The 21,507-nt window shown below is 41.4% G+C and overlaps 1 protein-coding gene across 4 annotated transcripts in view; it reads right to left on the bottom strand.

Annotated features, from left to right (window-relative positions):
• Window positions 1-21,507, bottom strand: part of cacna2d2a (calcium channel, voltage-dependent, alpha 2/delta subunit 2a) — a 144,069-nt gene that overhangs the window by 113,193 nt on the left and 9,369 nt on the right. For all 4 annotated transcript variants that reach the window (XM_027000626.3, XM_081716972.1, XM_027000630.3 and 1 more), the window contains exon 2: window positions 21,412-21,493. In XM_027000626.3, coding sequence (XP_026856427.1) covers window positions 21,412-21,493 — 82 coding nt within the window. The remainder of the gene's footprint in view (window positions 1-21,411; window positions 21,494-21,507) is intronic.

Genomic DNA, 21,507 nt, shown 5'->3' with positions numbered 1-21,507 from the left:
AGAAAGGTGTTGAACAGTCGATTCTGACACACCCAGCTTTTTGGCTACATGTCGGAATAATTGATCCTGACATTTCTGCCTCCTGATAGCCTGCTCTGCTGTCACTGCCTCATCTCTGGTTCGTATTTTGAGTGCAGACACAAATGGCACATCTAAAAACCATTTCTAATCTCTTGTCCCCATACAAATATCTGCCAAATTACTTACATTCTTCTGAGATGTGAAGATCCCACAGAAGATCTCTAAAATTAAAGTTGACTTTCACTTTAACCCCACAGTCACTTTTTCATTTCAAATCCCATTTGCTGCAGTAGAGAGCCATGACAACAGAAACTCCCACATCAGTCTACTACTGCCTCTGCTGTAATGCATGTTCACATGTAGTGGGGTGTGGTAAAACACTGACATGTTCTGTTAAAGACATTCTTCTAAAAATCAATATGTTAAATTATACATAAGCTTCTTAATAGCAACAGAGGCAGAACCTGGTGCTCTTCATTTGACATATTTAAACACTATAGAAGACAGACAGGCATACACACACACACACACACACACACACACACATTCATCCTTGGCAAGGCAGATAGGGATAGGAGGGCTCGCAAGCAGTGAGACAAAGCAGGGAGTGTAATTAAAGTGACGTGTCTCCCATGTAAAACGCCAATAGGGTCCGAACTCCGAAGGGAGGGCGGCCTATAGAGACAACCCCTAAAGGGGCATGGCGACAGGAGATAAGGCTTTTAGTGCACAGTGTGTCCATGTTTGTGTTTGCGCACCTTCACTGTGAGAAAGGTGCAGGGGTGAATGTGAACATGTGTAATGTCTAAAGCTGGTCTAATCTAGATAAACACTCACATATGCATATATACACATATATGTACATACACACACACACACACACACACACACACACACACACACACAGACCCATATTATATAGCCAAGCATGACCTAGAACAAAGTGGGTCCGTAATCCTGATGTGACAGAGTAATTTCCCAGTGTTGGGGCCGGGGGCCGGTTTACACCCTGCTAAGCCACCTCCAAACTGACTGTTACTACGGAGACGAGCCACTTAATGACTGATAACGACAAACGGGTGGGAAACAGACAAGCAGCGGAGGGGGGTGAGGCGGGTGGGAGTGCTCCAGTGGAACAAAGGAGGCAATTTAGTATCGGAGGACAGCGTGAAGCCCGATTATGTCGTCAGTGTAAATGATCATTAATTTCCTACTGTCTGAATGGCCAAGATTAATGCCTACCTCTTCCCACCGTGACCATGAAGAGAGATTATACCACTTAAAAAAAAACCCATTTGAACCACCACCAGTGCCTGGCTCTAGTAAGGGACATTAACACTGGATTGTACCAATGTTTACGCGGTAGGAAGGGGACTTAATGCTGCCTGGTTGCATTCAGTCTCTGGGATTTATCTGCATTCCAGTGTTGACTATGCCTTCATTTTCACTGACAGAAAGAATTAAAAGCTTCTTAGGAAGCACAGGATTATGCTATTTAGGAAGACAATCTTATTTGGCTAAAAACTACTAACTACTGGTTCTTATGCCTCCTGGGGTAATTTTTGACAACAGCTATCACAGAAAATTCTGAAAACCCATGTGTTGGGGCACCCTGACCCACAGGACCAAGTTCAGCTCTTAATTCAGCTCTCAGGTCTATTCTGTACACCCTGATTTTTAGGGACCGTCATTTTAAAGACATTTCCATCAGCTTCAAATGTATTATCAGAAATGGCATGTGTGTTAAGAGGGCTTCTGAAAGCCATGATTTTGGTTTGGCCTTTCAGATCTTGCCTGGACATATTCATCATATATGAACACAGCAAAGCATGGGCTGTTCCCATTTGACCTGGAGAACAGCCTACAAAACCTGCCACACTCCTGCAAATGCAGCCTACTTCTACAGGTCACTTCACGTTTTAGGTGGACATACACTTATAACCATAAATTAAGCATGCATTCCATAAAGCATGGTTAATGTGCATAGATGGTGTAAATGTTCCAGAAATGTGAATCAAAACTACTGTATTATAGGCATTAATGTTCAGTTAATGCCTTGACAGGTTACATTCATATTTTAACAGATAACGCAAAGATTTGTGACCTGCAAAAACCTGCATGTGCACATTCACATGCACAGCCCAAACACGCTCATGGACAACAATAAAAACGGCATAAATGCGAGCCATGGCGAATTAAATTAGCGACATTAATGAAACCAAGACATGAATGAAAAAGCATTACAAACAATCACGGCAGAGACTTGTTGCAGGGGTCGGTTGCAGGTTCAGAAGCTGCTGAGTGTAATTATGAGTAGATAAAAGGGCCCAAGGCCTGGAACAGCAACTGCTGGAGAAGTTCTGAGACCAGAGTGCCAGCTGTAGCAGGCGTGGGATGTGAACAGAGATCTGGACCTGCACGGGAATGTAAATGTGGTGTCAAAAGACTCAGGAATTCAGATCTGATAGTTCTTGTGGCAAATCACATGGCCATGGATCAGATCTGTGTTAGATCTGTGACTGTGCAAGAAAATGGCCCAAATCTAATTGGAAAAAAAAGGCAGGGGCATATTTGTGATGGATACACATGTATTAAAAAAAAAACACACACACACCCAAGAAGGTGGGTTTTCTTATGGCAGATGTTCCTACATATGTGTGTATACATACAACCTAGATGAGGTCAAGGGACAGACAACCCTTATACCAAACAACCATCTGGCTAGCGCCTGTCTGTGATCTTCCAAAACGAATCCCTCACTGCCTCCAAGTTCACATTCTTCGACCTCTCAGACTCCACAGGAATGACCATCAGGCAGACATTCTGTCCTGGGTCACTGTGGCTCTCAGTCTGCTCTTAATCAATTTCAGGGATGAAAAGCTCCTTTCATTGCTACAAGAGGTAACGGTTAGAGTTATGACCTGCTGGTACAGTAAACTTATCTATAGGCTAGGCTATAAAGGTCCTTCTCAACCAAATAACAGAAGATGCCCAAAAGTGCTGGAAGGGTTATCCAACCTTGTAATATTTGGATAAGCAGCTTGTATTCTGTCTCTCCTGCATTTACATCTCCCTTGTAATACCTGCAGTTCAGGTGTGACGCATTGCTAAATGAAAACTTTGACAAGCTGACAGTGTAGGTCAGCTGAGGCAGACTTTCCCCATTAAACCTGGCTGTGATACACTGTATGTAAGATCCAAAGTTTCAAAATAAAAGACTTTTATCTTATCCTTTTGTATGACACTAGTTTGGTTCTCAGACCTATTGTCTAGCCTCTTTGATGCTTTACTCTGTGTTTGGCTAAAATTCCATGTGTTGTTGAGCCCGTTCTTTTGCTTTCATACCACACATTTTCAAATGACTCATCAGATCAGCTCACCACCAGCTCAGCTCTACAGTCATCAAACAATGACGGCAGCTGTGCAAATGTCCATCGCTTCACTGCAGGTACTTTGATACCACACCAGTGACTGACATGACTCAAATTAATGCCACCAGATGTAAGCAGAACTCAAAATCAATGAGCTTTCCTCACTGCCAGCTGTATCTTTATCAAACGTCTCCTCTGTCTGGATCCCCTGTAGTGTCTTCACCACAGAGGACAGAGTCATCAAAAGGACCAAGGGCTTTTAGGGTATGGGACTTGCTGGTATGTGTTCCTAACTGTCTCTGCATGTCCGAGAAAAGCCTGTGCTGTTTAGTGGACCCCTCCATGAAAGTATAGAGCTGTTCTACAACACCAAATACAGTTGGCTGTATTCTAGTCAGCAACAACAAGGTTCAAACAATGTGCAAAACAATGCACAAAGCATACATTCTCATTGTTGTGTTTTATAATAGCCTGGACTGTTGTGTTGTATTAGCCTACATTGTTGTGTTATGATAGCATGCACTATTTTGATAGCCTGGACTGTTGTGTAATGATAGCCTGGACTGTTGTGTAATGATACTCTAAGCACAAAACAGCCATCATAGCCTTGCTCACTGACATTTTTTCACATCAAGGCCATACTTGCTCAGGGGTTCCAGAGATAGCTTGCTAGTCTTTCCAGTTATATCATGCACATGGACCACATCAATCAAACATTTATTCATTTCTGCTTGCTTATTCACAAACCTGAGAATGACTGCAATCTGATCTTGTTCTAATCCTTCAGGTGCTTTAGGTGCGTCAGGTGTTCCAGACAGACCGAAAAGAACCTAGATGCCTTCACCTCATCTATAATGTGACTCCCTACATCACTTCCCAACCTGCTGATCTTTTCATTTGGACTAGCAGACATGTAGAAAGGAATTCCATGTGGACTCTTTCTTGCCAAGTCAAGATAAGTGTGGAGAACGATGTCATACTATATCAGTTATTTCTCTGAAAACACCTTTGTGCAATCTTCAGACTCATCAAGACCCTTAAAGGGTAATCTCAAGATAGCTAACGTGAATGTAATATCTGCCAATCTAAGCACAGCTTTGCAAATGTTGTCTTTCACTTGTTTTGCGCTTTATCTGGCTCTTTGGATAGAGTGCTGCTCATCAACTAGTGTAGTTATTAGGTGCGTTTGCCATTTCTTGATTCTCAATATGCTGATGACATGCATTGTGACTAGCAAGGATGATTTCCAGTCCCCTATACTGGTCCAATGCAAACTTTATCTCATACAGACATGCAGGAAGGAGTTGTATGTGAATTTAATTGTGTTTATCTTTGTGACTCTATGTGAATTTTGCTTACATTTGTCATATGCTCCAACAGCTCTATATACTCTGCATGAAAAGCAGTATGCTGAGACCATTGAGGTACTGTGTTCAAGCCAGTTATATTTCTGGAAACCCCCCTGCTTTCCTCGAAGTAGATTCTCCTTCCTGACAGGGCCTCTTTTAATGTAACCATCTCTCGCTAGTCTTTGGAATTATGACTGTCTAGGCCTTCCTCTAAAAGTCAATGATGTGTAAAACGTTACCTCGATCAAATAAGTCGTACATGATGTAATTAGTAAACAAAGCCCTAGTTCTCTGAACTCTGCTAATGATCAGTTCCAGCCCACCTTTCCCAGTCCTCTCTCCATCATCCCCAGGATCCTCTTCTACATTCATCTCTTCCCTGACGTCTGGATTGTTTTGTTAAGTAAGAGTAATTGATTACAAAAATTTGTGTTTTGCATTTGAATCACATGCATAATAGCTTTCTTACAGTAAAATGGTTTGGGCAGTGCTATAGCTTCTAAAATATTCCCTCTTTCATCAACTCTTGTGGAGGTGCTGGCCTACTGATCGCTTGATGTTTTATCTGAAATGACCAAAGGAAATGTAACTACCTTCATCTACCCTAGTCTACTTTAATATACTACAGAATTAGTCCATGTTTAAGACATTTCTACTGTAGCTTTAACCTAACATTTGAGACAGCCTTGTTTTGATTTCTCTGAAAATATGAAAACGCTTCACTAGAAGGCTAGACTACAGCTAGGGAATGGAGTGGACAGATGTAGCAATGAGGTGAGGGCAAAGAGCTCCATGACAGTGGAGTGAAGTTGCTCTGTCAGGTCCATTGCTTCTGTATAACCGGATACCTCGAAGGACTTTATCCCATCTATACCTCAGCTATTACCTCACTATGATACATTTCACTGTCAGTAGTGAATTTCACTAGCTAACATTTGACCTCATCCAGGTATTTCCACCACTGGAGTGATGTGCGAGCTGACATAACCGGTGAGCATGGAGCACAAATACAGGTGCTGCCTCCTAGAGGTGTTTTAAGTCTTGTAATCTTTTTTCATTGCCAGTGGTCGCAACCATTATAAATAATGTCCCATCTTAATGCTTTTGAAGGTGTTATTCTTAATTTGTGATTATGTGATTAATGATGCCCCCGCTGGTTCTATGGGCATGACACCTCTGTATGTAGGCATAAAAAAAATGTGATTTGGGACCACTTCCACCCTGTAATGTGAATACAGCAATAAGAAACAGCGAGCAGGCTACAAGGCTCAGATCAGATTAGCTTTTTGTTTGGTTTGGATGTGTTCAGATAAACTCAGACACGATAAACTGTGACATTATTTGCTGAAATGCCAGTCACTAATGTAAAAATTGCCCAAACCATAATTGAAAAGGCAACAAAGAAAGAAAAATTTGGGTCCAATAGCTTTCTCTAAATGCAGCACAAACAGTTTGTATGAATTCCTGTTCTCACAAAAAAAATTGTAGCAAATCACATGAAATTGAAAAGGAGATGAAGCTGAAACATCAACCCTGTCCAAAGCCTGAACTCTTCAACATTTTTGGTATGATTGTCATTTTGGAATCCATACAGATTTGATCAAGTGAGATCGTGCCATACCACTGCTGTGTAAGAAGGCACTAACTAATTCCCGACACTGCCATCTATAACGGGGCTCACGTGAACACTGGTGGCTGTAATTCCGTGACTGTAATTCAATGACCTTGTCTAACGGATGATCAGATCTTACTCATTGTAAGAAGGTGTCTTACAATGAACAAAGCTTTTCTAATAAAATATCAGTTCCATACCAATGCACATTCTAATAGGACCTTCACAAAGATGCATGCAGGGAAAGCAACATTAGAACACATCGACAAAACATGGGTCAAATTTCAGAGTGTACCCTGAGCTTCTTAGAAACTGGCTCATTTATCTTTGTTAACGACAGGGTATATGATAATCTATAAACTATTGTGACTTTAATGTGCACCTCACAAAATATGGAGGCCATATGTCTATTTGTCAGATCTTAAGAGTATAAATGTGCAGCTTATTAACAGCCTTACAGAATTAAACCTGAAACTATATATACATTATGTCATACATATCTAAACAGCTGTTGGACTTTGGAACCTGAAATCAGTTTAGTTTGAAAGTTGTTTTGGGTGTAAGAAAACTAGCCAATGGTTATTTTGTCAAATGTCTGTCAGACCATGAATGTCTTACGGCGAGGACATGTCATGGTTTTAGGTCTACGCCAAAGCCACTGTTTGGCAAAGTAATTTGAGGGCCACAAAGGCCAAAGACCAGGTTACAGTTTCCTCTTTCTAAGCCAGTACCATGTGCCTTATACTGTACCTCAGAGACAGATGGGTGAGCTTGAGATATGATCTTACCACTGGGTCCTAAATGCACATCCCTACAAATCCCATGATTCACAAGCCTGGTGGAGAAATGAGGCTTCACATAGAGCAGGCAAAACAACAAAAATACTCACTGCTCAGTGGACACTATTGGGGTATATGCAGTTGGATGCTGTTTACTCAGTTCAGGCTCATTCAATTAGTCTTACAAAAAAGGTGTGGAATTAAAATCTTTCAACTTAACTAGGCAAATGATGGAAGAGTTACATGCATTCTAGCAATGAAGTAGTCATTGTCTCATTAGGCAGTTAGGCAAGTATGGAACCCCCAACAAGGTGCATAGTTGAAGCAATGAATGAAGTTAGCAAATTACTATCATCTGTGAAACACTTTTCTATACGTTTCATCCTCTCTCCAACTCTCTCTCTCTCACTCTCTCTCTCACACACACACACACACACACACACACACGCTGGCTCACGCTGGTGTATTCAAGCGCATAACACACACACACACACACACACACACACACACACACACACACACACACACACACACACACACACATAGACAAGAAAAACACATAATTAGTCTTGGCATAAACCTGTCATGGCCCATACATTGACCATTTTAAATATTTTGACATTTCCTGAAAGTTTGCTGGGCAGGAACTAGATTCAGGGTAATTTCACAGTGACCTAGCGCTCACCTGGCTGGCTGTCCCCCAGCCACTCAAACCCTTTCTCCTGTTTAGCCCGCACAAGCCTGCAATTTCACCCCAGTTATAGTTCCAAAAAACATCCAATTACATACCCATTGAATCCTCTAAACACAAAGGCAGGACTTAATAGAAGTTGAGAGGCAACATGGGGTCATTATCCAGAGCATTCAGTCTTTGCATTTTAACATAACAGCCTGAATTGAACCTACAACCGGTTTGAAATATTCTGCACGACCAAATATCTACCACAACTAGGAATTAACAATATGCATATCTAAAGCTTCTATAATTTCTACAGACACCTGTGAAGCTTCCTGGCAGAAGGGAGGATCAATCACTTTCTGAATAGTGGATGACACTGTTCACTCAATGCATTATGGTAAAATATCTGCTTTCTGCTCATAAAGATAATACATGTCAAGCCTATCTCTTCTCAACATTGTATACTCAGACACACATCATACACACACACAAACACATCAAAACAACACTTTAGGGGTACTTTGTTATTTGACCAGCATTTAACATAAGAATAAAGCACAGTAAATCCATGTGTGTGTCTGATCCTTTTAGAGTGTTAGAGTCAAGAAAAGTTTATGCTTTGCTACAGAAATGTCCAAATTCCACAAAGGCAAACATTTCCTAGGATGTTCATTTTTTCCAAGCTGCAAGTTTCAGTTTTTGCAAAAACTGATACAATCTGGAATAGGAATATAAGGAGAGACAGACAGACAGAGAGAAAAGACAGATAAACAGGTAGAGCAAAGACAGGGAGCATGAACCCCAATACACAGACCAGATCCCATATGCTGACATTTTACAAGACAAATCTGTCTCGCCTTCTTCTAATGTCTGCTCCTCTTTCGCTCCAACACCCCCCCTCCCCACACTTTCTCTTGTTCAAAGAGAACAATGGAGACATTGAAAAGCTGAGGGCTGAAAATCATTTTCCTTCCTTTGTGCCTTTTATTTTCATCATCATGATAATTGCTGTTGGGACAAAAGGATTTGACCGGGGGGGGGGGGGGGGGGGGGCAGAAAGGGAGAGGACGCTCAGAAACCCCAAAGCCAAAGCAGTGGAGACCCTCTTAGCCAGATCAACCCTGAAGGTTCTGACTCTCAGACCAGAGGATGCAAGACACACACCCACACACACACATATGCACACATGCGCGCGCGCACACACACACACACACACACACACACACACACACACACATACACATACATACACGCATGCACATACTCTTTTGTTGCTTCTCAGTTAAAGTGTTTGCACATAAAATTTACATTTGCCACAAGCTTCACTCTTAAACTGCAACATTAGCCACTAAGGCCCTGTAGTGGACACTCCACTGGGAATCTGCACTCTTAACCCTACAACTCCAAGTCCCATTACCACTAGTGCATTGGCTATCTTCTGGCTGACACACACAGCCTAGCCTCAGGAGATTACACAAGAGCCAACAGTGTTTTGGTGATGAGGCTGAATTACCATATGAGCTGAAGGAGGTCCATTGCAGTGTATAAGGAGATCTGAAAGAGGTGAACAAACTCCTGATTAAAGGATCAGTTACACCTTTAGTTAAAGATTCAGTTTGGGTGTGGTTAAAGGTTTGGCCAGGGTTGTAGATGACAGAGCTGTAGATAGTGACCTGAGAGAGCAACATCTCGCAAAATTCCTTGTTTACATGAAACAACCTTCCATTCAAACATATCCTCATTTACACCAAATGGAAATTAACAGAAAGAAAAACTTGAATATTAGGGGGGAGAAAATTGCTCTGAGGCGCAGAAGTGAGTGAAGGAAAAAATTGTCAAGAATAAGGACTGAAAAGCCTTAAAGCAGCCTTAAACAAAAAATGATTCTAAACCATGAAAAAAAACAAAAAAACAACTCTTTACAGACTCTTCCCTGACCTGTTAAAATATACTCTGGACAGACTCTTCCCTGACCTGTTAAATTGAGGTATACCATACTCTGTACAGAGTCTTCCCTGACATGTTAATAGTTTGGAATATATCTCAGTGAACTACCACAAGCAGTAGGCTACATACAAGCTCATTACCCTCTTTGCTAAATACAACTAAAATTACAAAAGCTTCGTAAGTCCTGTAAACCCAACAATATTCTTAGTCACTAATGTTTTTGCGACGTCCAGCTGCCTAGCACATCTTGTCTTAACCTTCACTCACAGATTAGGAGATTGACTCAGTGAGGATTCTGGCAGCCATGCTAGTGTTTCACAGTGCTATGCTAAATGAGGTCATTCAGAGAAGCCATGACTAAAAGCTGCTAATTAGAGAGCTAGCGTCTCACAGGCTAACTTAGGAGATGGGACACGCACACACATCGGATTAACTGTTTTTGTTACTTTGAAGCAGCATAACTAAATATACTGGCATATAAACCGCTGTAGGTTTATAGCATTTTGCCATTAGCAGTGTATGTTAGAACTGTGCCCTACGGAGACTACAACCACAAATGGGGAAAAAAGATATGTTTGTATAGAGGCAGAACAACAGGTGCACAACCACACAAACTTACATAAACACAAACTCATTGTCAAAAAAACAAATAGCTCTATATGACACCTGTATATAATATATAACTGCACACGCACACACACACGCACACATGCACAGGGGGTAGAACCCATGCCATGACTTGTCATCTACAACAGAACAAAAGCTGGTTAAACATTTTAGGTATCCCTAAGGCTCCAGAATAGTGTTCATTCTTCAAGCTACTATCATCATCATCATCATCATCATCATCATCATCATCATCCTCATGCTCACTCTCAGTGTTATCTGTGTATGCATGTGTATGGGTGAAAAGATAGGACAAGGACAGAATAGACACCCACCCCCACCCCCACACACATGCACACTAACCAGAAAATCAGCACAATCAAATCTGGAGCAATATTTAACTTCTGAAATTAGTTTAGCCAGTGAAATTTGATCAAACACAAGAACTGCTTTAGATCAGTTCTTGTTCAGCTAGAGCCCAATGCCCTCTATGTGTGTAACATATTTACTATACTGCTAGACCTACATTAAGATACATGCAGTTAGGTAAGGGATGTAATCAGATTAATCCCAACAGTTCCAGCAGCACTGCTACTGAGAGTACACACCAAATGCTACATGACTCCATTTCTTATGGATGCAAAAATCTCCTGGACTGACTATGCATGTATGTGTTGTACAGACACGTATACACACACAGAGACACACACACACAGACATAGACACACGTTTAAAGTCTTATCTGTGGGACAGTTTGGGCACATGGTACATCATTTCAATATGAATGAGGGTGAGAAAGGGGTTGTGGAGAGCAAGGGAAGATGGGAAATGCGGTTTCACGCTGAACTCTTCCACACGGGGTTAATGTGGGCTGCCTTTGATGTCTGAGCTGGGTGTGAAATGAGCTGCCAGGGATGGACATCACACACTCACATACTCACTTCTACACACACACACACACACACACACACACACACACACACGCTAATTCTACATGTCATTGCTATCTCTCTGTCTCTTTCCCAAAACAGGTCACATCCATTCACACTCTCTCTGTCTGGACACATTTCTCATTTAGATACTGTTCTCATATAATCACACTAACTTACACTCATTATTGTAAATAGATGGACACCTGCACAGACAGTTTTTTTTCACATATATGCACCAAACAAGCACACAAAAACATACACACACACACACACACACAAATACAAACCAAACACAAACACACAATGAATTGTTCTAATTTTCAGAGGAATAGAAGGTGAGAAAAATGAGCTACTGCAAACCCACTGAAAGTCAGGACAGATGAAAATCCTTTTCTTATTCATTTATGTATCTGTATTGGCAAGTGTATTCAGATTGTACAATTGTTTGCTGGGTTTGTTTGCTTGCCTCTATGCCCCTCTCTCTCTCTGTGTGTGTGAGTGCTCGCTCTGCATTTGATAGAAGCGGATGTCCATTCAACCTGCAGATCTGGCTTTTATAATTTTGCTTGAGGGCTCCTTAATGTAGTCGATTCATGCAATTCTGCTTGTGTGTGTGCAGGGTGTGCATGGCGCACGTGAGAGTTTGTCAGCACTTGCATTTGTGTGTGTGTGTGTGTGTGTGTGTGTGTTTGCAGGTGATGTAGTGATTGTAATGCCAAAGCACAAATCCCATCAAAATCAAACAACAGAACCCCGGGACAAGGGCCATAGACTCAGATCAGAACCTGAGCTGGCTATTAACGAGAGTGAGTGTGTGTGTGTGTGTGTGTGTGTGTGTGTGTGAGAGAGAGAGAGAGAGAGAGAGAGAGAGAGAGAGAGAGAGAGAGAGAGAGAGAGAGAGAGAGAGAGAGACAGAGAGAGAAAGAAAGAGAGAAAGCAACAATGAAGGCAAAACTAGTAAGACAGTGAATGAGAGGACAAAACTGGGGTTGTAAAAGTAAAAGAGAGAGAGAGAGAGAGAGAGAGAGAGAGAGAGAGAGAAAAGAGAAAGGATGAAAGGGATGGAAAAGGTAGGAAGACATTCTACGCTTGTGAAGGAAGTAACCTCCTGAATAAGACACAAAAAATTGGCTACATTTGAATCCAACTTTGAAGTGAAAATGCCTGCTAAAATGACAGGACAGAGATCCTCTATTTAAGTTTTCTGCTTGTTTTATCTTGTCTGAGGCATGACAGTCATGGAGGCGGATAAGGAGGGTTAAACACAGGGTAACGAGAAGAGAACTGAAAGAGAAGGAGAGAGTAAGAGAAGAGTGTGGGAAGGCGGGAAGGGGAGGGTAGAGAAGAGCAAATGAGCACTAAGATGAATGTGGCTGGAACAGAGCTGGGCTTAACCAATCTTAGCTTGAGCGGGGGTGGGGACAAATCAGGACAGAGCTGGACTGAACCAATCTTAGCCTAGGTGGGGGTGGGGACAAATCAGGACAGGGATGAATCATCTGGAGTTTATTGTTTATTAAACCTTCATCATGTCAAAGGTTAAATACAGTTTCAAGACCAGTTGTAATTTTCCCTGATAAGACAAGGGTTTTAATTTTGGGTGGGTGCTGTTGCTTCTATGGTACATTCAGGGTTTCCATCTTAGGGCTTTGTTTTAACAGTGCAACCAGGTAACTTTAGATGCCTACACCACACAAGGCATCAAAATGCGACACTATATATATTTAATTATTCTATAGAATAGACATTTAGGGCCAACCCTTCACTTTTATGACAAACGAGCACCCAATGTGGATAGTAACAAGTTTGTGGATACGGAATATGAATATGTTTCCTCTTACTTCAACACTATTGTCCAGCCCTAGAAGAACTCAACCGAGTTCTTTGTGTACTGCCCTTTACCAGACCTTTTTACATGGATGGTTCAAATGCAAGGCCTAATGTAGCACTTAACTAGTGAAGCAACACTGCAGGAGCCGTGATCATCATACAGGAGACATGATCATCATACAGGAGACGTGATCATCATACAGGAGACATTGTCAAGTACACGTGATGTGCACTTGAAAACAGTGTGGAGCGAGAGAGCACTTAAATCCAGAGGACAACAGCAGCGCTCCTTCAGCCCTTAGCCTGCAGTGTGGAGGATATCAGATATTGAAGCCTCAAGACAGTGCTACGGCACACACATTTACAATGCAGATATATTCTTTATGAATTAGAAAGAATGTGTGTGTGTGTGTGTGTGTGTGTGTGTGTGTGTGTTGGCATTTGCGTGTGTGTGTGTGTGTGTGTGTGTGTGTGTGTGTGCGTGTGCATGTTTGCAGAGAGAAAGGGAGAGAGAGAGAGAGAGAGAGAGAGAGAGAGAGAGAGAATGGAATTGGAAAGTGAGGATCACATGGTGAACACATGTTATAGGCTGCTATTATTTATTGTTTAAAAATTTGAGAGGGGAAGTGAAGGGTGAAAAGAATCAGAAAAGAGAAACAAACACACACGCACACACACACACACACACACACACACACACACACACACACACACACACACACACACACACAAACAAACACACACATACATATACCCACAAAATGATGCTCTTCTATAAAGAACAGTCTGTCCCACAGAACGATAGTGTGTAGAAGATTATGCAGAAGATCTGCTATCAACAGGATGTATAAAAATAGTCAAACCCAGCAGATAGAAATCAGGATCAAAGTATTTCTGCAAAAGCTTTCTTGCCTTATAATCTTTCTCTCTGTCTCTTATTCACACACACACACACACACACACACAATGTCAAACAAACCTTAACATGAGCTAGAACAATGTAAATTAACTTTTATCAGGATAGATGTAGAAAGACAGAAATGATGAAAATATCATGCTTAGATATACACACATATGCACATATGTGCCTGTTCACACATACACACACAGACATGATTTTTTTTAATGCATTGTACATTTTGTAGCATAGACAAAATGACCAGTGGTAACAAATAAGACTGTCGGTGCTGTGTCCTGAAAATATCTGTCTCTCTCTGTCTCTCTCTCTCTCTCTCTCTCTGTGTGTCTTTGTCTGTCTGGCTCTTTCTGTGTCTTTGTCGGTCTGTCTTTCATTCTTTCACACAAATACAAGCAGCCAATGTGAAGGTATGAATTATTTATTTTCTTTATTGCAGGTTCTTACCAAAGCATCATATATATATTTCCAAATTCTATTTAGAGCATTCACACTGATGACAGCTGTATTGTGCTGTCTTCACACAGCGGCACACAGCACAGCAGCCCACACAAAGTTCAGATTTCACATGCAGAGACATCTTACTGAGCTGAAAGCACATTTACAACCACTGCTGGTATAACCACTGTTCCCGTTTGAAACATAAGCTGACATATGCAACATGTATGAGCAGCTTACGGCTGTACGGCTGTGCACCTCTCACTGAACCAGATTCAATTTTCTGACTTCCACACTGTTGAAACGCGACATCTAAACCTTGTCTTCCCTCAGAAGGTGTAAAGGTAGTGTGTTGTGGGTTCACAGAAATGCTGCCGTGAGTTTATTGTCATATTTTGGTTTGTGTCTGTTGGATTTTCCTTTTGTGATTAAGCAGTGCTACATTTACAGAACAGTCTGTAAGTAAGCAGGTAGTGAAACATTTTGTATTCTTTTGGCTCTGTTCTCCTGCACATCAGATCTGACATGAATGAATGACTATGAAGTTACATCATAGAATGTCAGCTTTAATAAAATTATAGGATATTTACATCTCTGTGAAGTGTATAGGAATCACAGCTTTTTTAATACACATGGTTGAGGGCTAGGACACTATGGCAGCCAATCAGGTCATCTCATAAACAGACAGACCAAATCACATCTCATAAGCCCAGACTCGACCAAGGAGCAGGGCTAATCTTTCCACACCTACAGAATACTATGCCAATTACTTCCTCTTTTACACGTTTAGCTCAGATGAAAACCATGAATGATTCTCAGGATTAGAGAGCTACTGTTAACTGTGGATTATACATGACTTTTGTGCAGCCTGATACCCCAAGGTAATCCTAAGAGAAGGTGTCATCATGGAGAGTGCTTACACAAAGTTAATACTGTTCCAAACAGGTGAAAATAACTCCATAGATTTTCTTTTTGGTATGCTAACAAGCGCGCGTGTGTGTGTGTATGTGTGTGTGTGTGTGTGTGTGTGTGTGTGTGTGTGTGTGTGTGTGTGTGTGTGCGCGTCTGCAGCTTCTGGGTTAAGGCAATTCACAACGTCTACAGAGACACATACACAGAGTCAGCTCTTCCTGTAAAAGGTCTTCAAGCCTAAGTGTTATTAAATCAGGAAACCAATTACATTGATCAGGAAGCTCTGATGGAACAGCACTGCAAGTGTAAGTGTGTGTGTATGTGTGTGTGTGTGTGTGTGTGTGTGTATGTTTGTGAGTGTATATGTGTGTGTGTGTACAGGATTAATTAGTGTGTTACTTACTAGGAAGAGCATTTGTCTGAGATAAAATGGTAAGATGAAATGCACCATGTACAGTGAACAGTGTTTAGCTCTCCCAGTGAGCAGCCTGGTCAATGCACCTGTGTCATCCTATGCAGCAAAAGCCTGCTGTTTCATCACAGCCACCACAACACGAAGAGCGAGAGAGACCACTTCATCCCCAAACCGACCTGACAGCGGCCCCATTTAGCCACAATGGCATCCATTCGACACCAATTATCAGCACTGAATGTCATTTAGATGTTTCATTATGTATTAATACCCACACAGATGAAAATCGAGCAGTCTATTGGAACAGTTTGCTTGTCAGTGCCGTCACAGACACATAGCTGGTGTATGACTAGCGATGACATCAAAACAGGACACTTCCTATTTTGCCTGCATATTTCACATACCCACTAAGGTTCTTGGCTCACCTTCACTTCTCTTCAGTATATATTACCTCAGTGCCTCATACTCATATTACTTCATATTACCTCATACCTTACTCCTCAGTATATATTACATCACAGGAACAGAGCAACAATCCTTTATTGAAAGAGAATTAATTTTTAAAAGAATTTCATGTAGACCTATTATTACGGTGTTCAACTGTTTTAGTATATGTTACAGAATTAGAGAATCTGAAAAGACAGTCATATATCTGGGGACATGTATACACAAAAGAGTTCATTTGCATACTGCATACATGCTAAACACAACCAACAGCAAAGTCCGGTGTACGCCAGTCAGTCTAAATAATGCATTAGCCCGTTCAGCAGAAAGCAGTCAAAAGGTCAGAAGTTATAGAGTGCAGCTTTCTAGAATTCTCCTGTAGAGCTCATATTACTGAACCCTGATTTTCTGACCTACATCTTATTACAAACACCCCAGCTACCATCTGTTACCAGCCGCCGGGGGGCACACAAAACATCGCACCTGGAATAAAGAGGATATTGTCCTCCTAGGCTAGGCAGAATGAAAAGGGGGGGGGGGGGGGGCAAAGTTTCAGTTTCGTGACTGGGTAGTATGAGTGTGTATGTGGACATTCAGGGAAACATACAGGAAAACAGAGATGCACTGACTCATACATAAGCACAAACCCATACACACACACACACACACACACACACACACACACACACACACACACACACACACACACACACACACACACACACACACACAGACACACACACACACACCCACACACAAAGGCAATCTGAGATTCAGATAAACTTAGAACTTATTGAGACCATAAGTAAATATCATCTCTCTTTGTCTTGGTCTCTCTTTCATACACAAACACAAACACACACACACACACACACACACACACACACACACATACAAACACGCACATGTTCATTTCAGTAATATCTTTAGAAGTAAAGCATCTACGTTTTGTAACACACACAACCAAAAACATGGCCTTTCCTTCTTGGCTCGTGTAGATTTCAAAAATCAGAACTGACTAACATAACTTCTTCCTCCAAAAATCAGAACCAGTTACCATTATGCTTTCCTTGTTTTTAGTTTAAATAAATATTTTTCAAAAGACTGAATATTTGGGATTTTTCATCAGGGTTGTAAACTTTATGAGTAAGCAAACTGGCTAAATGTATAGATTTTCTTCTGCACTTAGATACTCTGTTGTTTGCCCATTAAGATTTCATTCAAGGTCCTAGCTGGCACCAAGGAGCATAGAGTAAGACACAGTTAAGACATGCTCTGTTACCTTTCTCATGCTCAGATAAGTGTTTTCAGGCCATGCTACTGCAGTGTGCCAGGGTCTTGAAATATGTGATATAATATAGTTTGAGCAGAGAGGCTTGGCGCTAGACTCACATGCTACATATTCTCATGCCCACCAGAAAGAATATTTAAAAAACAATATTTCCTTTCCAGTTATCTGATCCAAACTAAATATGTACTGCTTCTTCTAGTTCTATCATAATCAATCTGAAAAAGATTTAAAGTATATCACAATAAAATATCATGCATCGGGTGCTTTCTTAAATTGTATTATGACTATGGTTATGGTATGCTGCCAACCCTCCTCTGAAGAGCTGTGTAAACACCAGACTTATGCTCATATTCTCCTAGTGCTGATCTCTTCATCACTTTGCTCCAAGCCGGTGTCTCTCCACTGCGCTCACGCCTCCTCTCTCCCTCTCTCTGTTAACAGCCCTTCTGAGTTCAGTGAATAAAGAATGTGCATCTGCTCTGTCTAATCTCCATCTTGTCTTCCCACACACTGACACAAACAGAGAGAGACACTCACGCTGACACTCACTCACACACACATGCGCGCACACACACACACACACACACACACACACACATATACAGACATGCACACTTGAAGAGAGAGAGAAAAGGGGATCAAGAATAAAAAGGAGATGCAAAAGAAAGCAGGCAGAGAGAGTAAGGGTATAGTGCACCCAGGGGAAAGGGTTAAAAGTACGGTAATTTGGAGATGCACATGCTGAAATCTACGTGCTGAAAAGGCTGTGATCCCTGTGGAAGTGAGGGAGGAGGCCTGTTTCCAGCTGTCGTCCCGTTGAACAGACACAGGCTGGGAACAGCCAAGCTAGAGTCCGTATGTGCATGCTTAGAGAGAGAGTGTGAGTGTGAGTGTGTGTGTGTGTGTGTGTGTGTGTGTGTGTGTGCACTGTTCTATTTATATCAGTGCTACTGAAGTAGGTACAGTTTGTTAGTGAGTGTGTGTGGGAGTGAAACTGGGCTACTGTTTACCTAACAGGACTGAGAGAGAGAGAGAGAGAGAGAGAGAGAGAGAGAGAGAGAGAGAGAGAGTTCAATATTTTTTTGGTTTGGGGAAAATCACATTTGCACAAATTTTCCTCAATAGTAGTTGATCATCTAAGTCAAGACATGTTTGTCGGCCTAGTTTTACTTCTGTACATCTGCTCTGGAGCTAACTTACCTGGCAAGTATTGGAAGCTCATGACCACCAGTAATCACCATGTATCCTGCATGAAAGCTTACAACCATCATGCAAACTGTAAGATGAAATCATCACACAAGACATCTCAAAGAGACTTGCCTATGGGGTTTCTGACACTGTATGACATACTTCTATGTATACAAACAAACAAACATATTTGGCTGAGCTGTAAACTGTAGTGAAGTGCCATCTTGAACCCAGAATCACCCCTCTACTCCAAGTTTAGCTCAACAAAATATTAAAAATTTGGAAAAAGGACCTATCATGTTATTTCCTTGATGTTAATTAACAAATGGAATTACCTAGCCAATGTTGTCTGAAGCCAGTATGGGATGATTTTAGCTTGCAATTTGCATGATGGTCGTAAGCTTCTATTACTTGCTAGCCTCATTATTCTTTTATTATTTATATTATATAACTTCAGAACAAAATTGAAAAGGCACAGTGTGAACACAAAATTTCAATCTACATTTGAGGTAAGTGGGAATAGTTCCTTTTTTCAATTCTAACATTTCCTTCTAGCCAAATTAAAACTGACAGGAAGATATACAGTAACTATAATCTAATCAATAAAGCCCAAAACAATTTAAGTACTTCTCTGTCAAAGTACATTTCTCTTGCTTTCCCCCCTCCCCCTCTCTCTCTCTCTCTCTCTCTCTCTCTCTCTCTCTCTCTCTCTCTCTCTCTCTCTCTCTCTCTCTCTCTCTCTCTCACTCACTCACTCACTCACACACACACACACACACACACACATTTGTGCTTTGCCTACCTCACATTCTCAGAACAAGAAAGCTACAAAATAAACTCTGGCTCAGTCCAAACAAAAATGCAGTCAGTATTATTTTCCATTTACTTTCCTGGAAATAACTTTGGGTGTGGGGTTATGGGGAACACACTTTTAAGTCATTTGCAAACCTTTCCTTTTTTAAGGAAGGGGCCAATATTGAAATAAACTGGGCATGAAGAAAGAGAGAAAGAGAAGTGAAGGGAGACAATCTTGTTAGCGGGCTGCTGTAGCCCAGGGAAGATTTCTATCAGATGCACGTATAGGGAGAGGCATCCATTTAGAAAATGGCTTTTTCTGCACATGCTGGGCCATTTAGCACACCCTGTGATGACTCCTGTTTGGGCTGGAGATAAATGCACTCTCACGTGCGCACACACACGCGCACACATACACAGACACGCGTGTGCATGCGCATGCACACACACACACAAACACACACATACACAAACACCCCTCTGTATGACTAGCCCATGGGCAAACTGTGTTTCTGAGTCCTGTCCCACATAAACGTTTTTTCCCTCATGACACTATGCAAACACAAACAAACAACAAAAGAGAAAAACACCTGCCTGAGCTGAGACACATATCTATTTCCCTTCTCACTTCTGGGCATGCATACATCCTGGCTGAGTGGCAGAAGGCCACACACAGCGATGTGACTGGAGTGCCCAAGTCACAAACAAGTGCAAAAGTATTTATTTATATCAACATCCATTTCATCACTTTTATGCCTTTGAATAACCACATTAGTCAAAAATGGGTGAGGGTGCACAGACGCTAATATGACGTTATACAAGGTAATTTGATTTATTTTGGTTTTGGAACAGTTGTTCCAAGCAGATAGACACTTGGATTAGAAGAGAATTATTGCAATCTGCCATTATAGAAGCTTCCACTAGACAGAAATAGATGCTATCATAAGCTTATTATGGAACTAATCATAACAAGTGTAGGGATGACTTCCCCCTTGGATATGACCAAATCCATCATCCTAATCTAGTTTTACGTCTATGACAACCTGCATGATTCCCACAATTTCAGAGATTATGATATCAATACCCCTGAGTTCTCCAGATCTCCAAACTGCTGCCAAGTAGCACCTATCCACTGCCACTCTCTCTCACTCTCTCCCTCTCCCTCTCTGTCTCTCTCTCGGTTTCACACGCACACACACACACACACACACACACACACACACACACACACACACACACACACACACACACACACACACACAGTCTGTAGTGCCAAACCATATGTCGAGAATCAGGCTCTCATATTGAGAGACTGGACACAGATACAACATGACTGTGTGTGAATGTGTGTGAAAAGAAACAGCTTTGATGTCTACACAAGTCCTCGCTGCAGACCATCTCTGTCTATTAATCACTATTAATTAGTCACTGTCACTGTCATTCAGCAACACAGAAAACATAAGTTGGTAGCCTAATGCATCAAATACAAACAAAACTGATTAAAACTGATTAAGACCTCTGTACAATCAGAACAGATTCAAGAGCGTATTTCACATTTCGTTTTTAGTTTTTGCAAAATGAAATTAGTTTTCAATGACCTACAATAGAGGTGTAAGGTACCTCATTCCAGAAATCACAAGCAGTCAGTGCACAAAACAGACAGCCTCAAGGAATCTTTAAATGAGTATCTGTAAGACTCTTCTCTGAAAGGGACTGTTACTAGCAATACCACTCCAGTATAGTGTCACTGAATCTGGAGAATACGTGTGCAGTGTAGTTGATGGTACTATCCCCACAGAACGGAACTGTAGTAATGTACTTAGTAGTAATGTTAAAGTAATATTAATAAGTAATATTAAAAAATGTGACAGATCAGCAGCCAGACTTACTGATTTCATCTGCTGGACTCCAGTCACCTGGGGCAGCACTTTCTCCAGTTCCTTCTCTATACGTCCAGCCCAGTGGATCATGCTATGAAAAAAGAG

Source organism: Electrophorus electricus, chromosome 7 (genome assembly GCF_041902795.1).
Source record: "Electrophorus electricus isolate QZ-2024a chromosome 7, ASM4190279v1, whole genome shotgun sequence".
NCBI classification, from domain to species: Eukaryota; Metazoa; Chordata; class Actinopteri; order Gymnotiformes; family Gymnotidae; genus Electrophorus; species Electrophorus electricus.
Note: the sequence above shows the minus strand (reverse complement) of the source record. Positions and strands in the feature narration are given on the sequence as shown.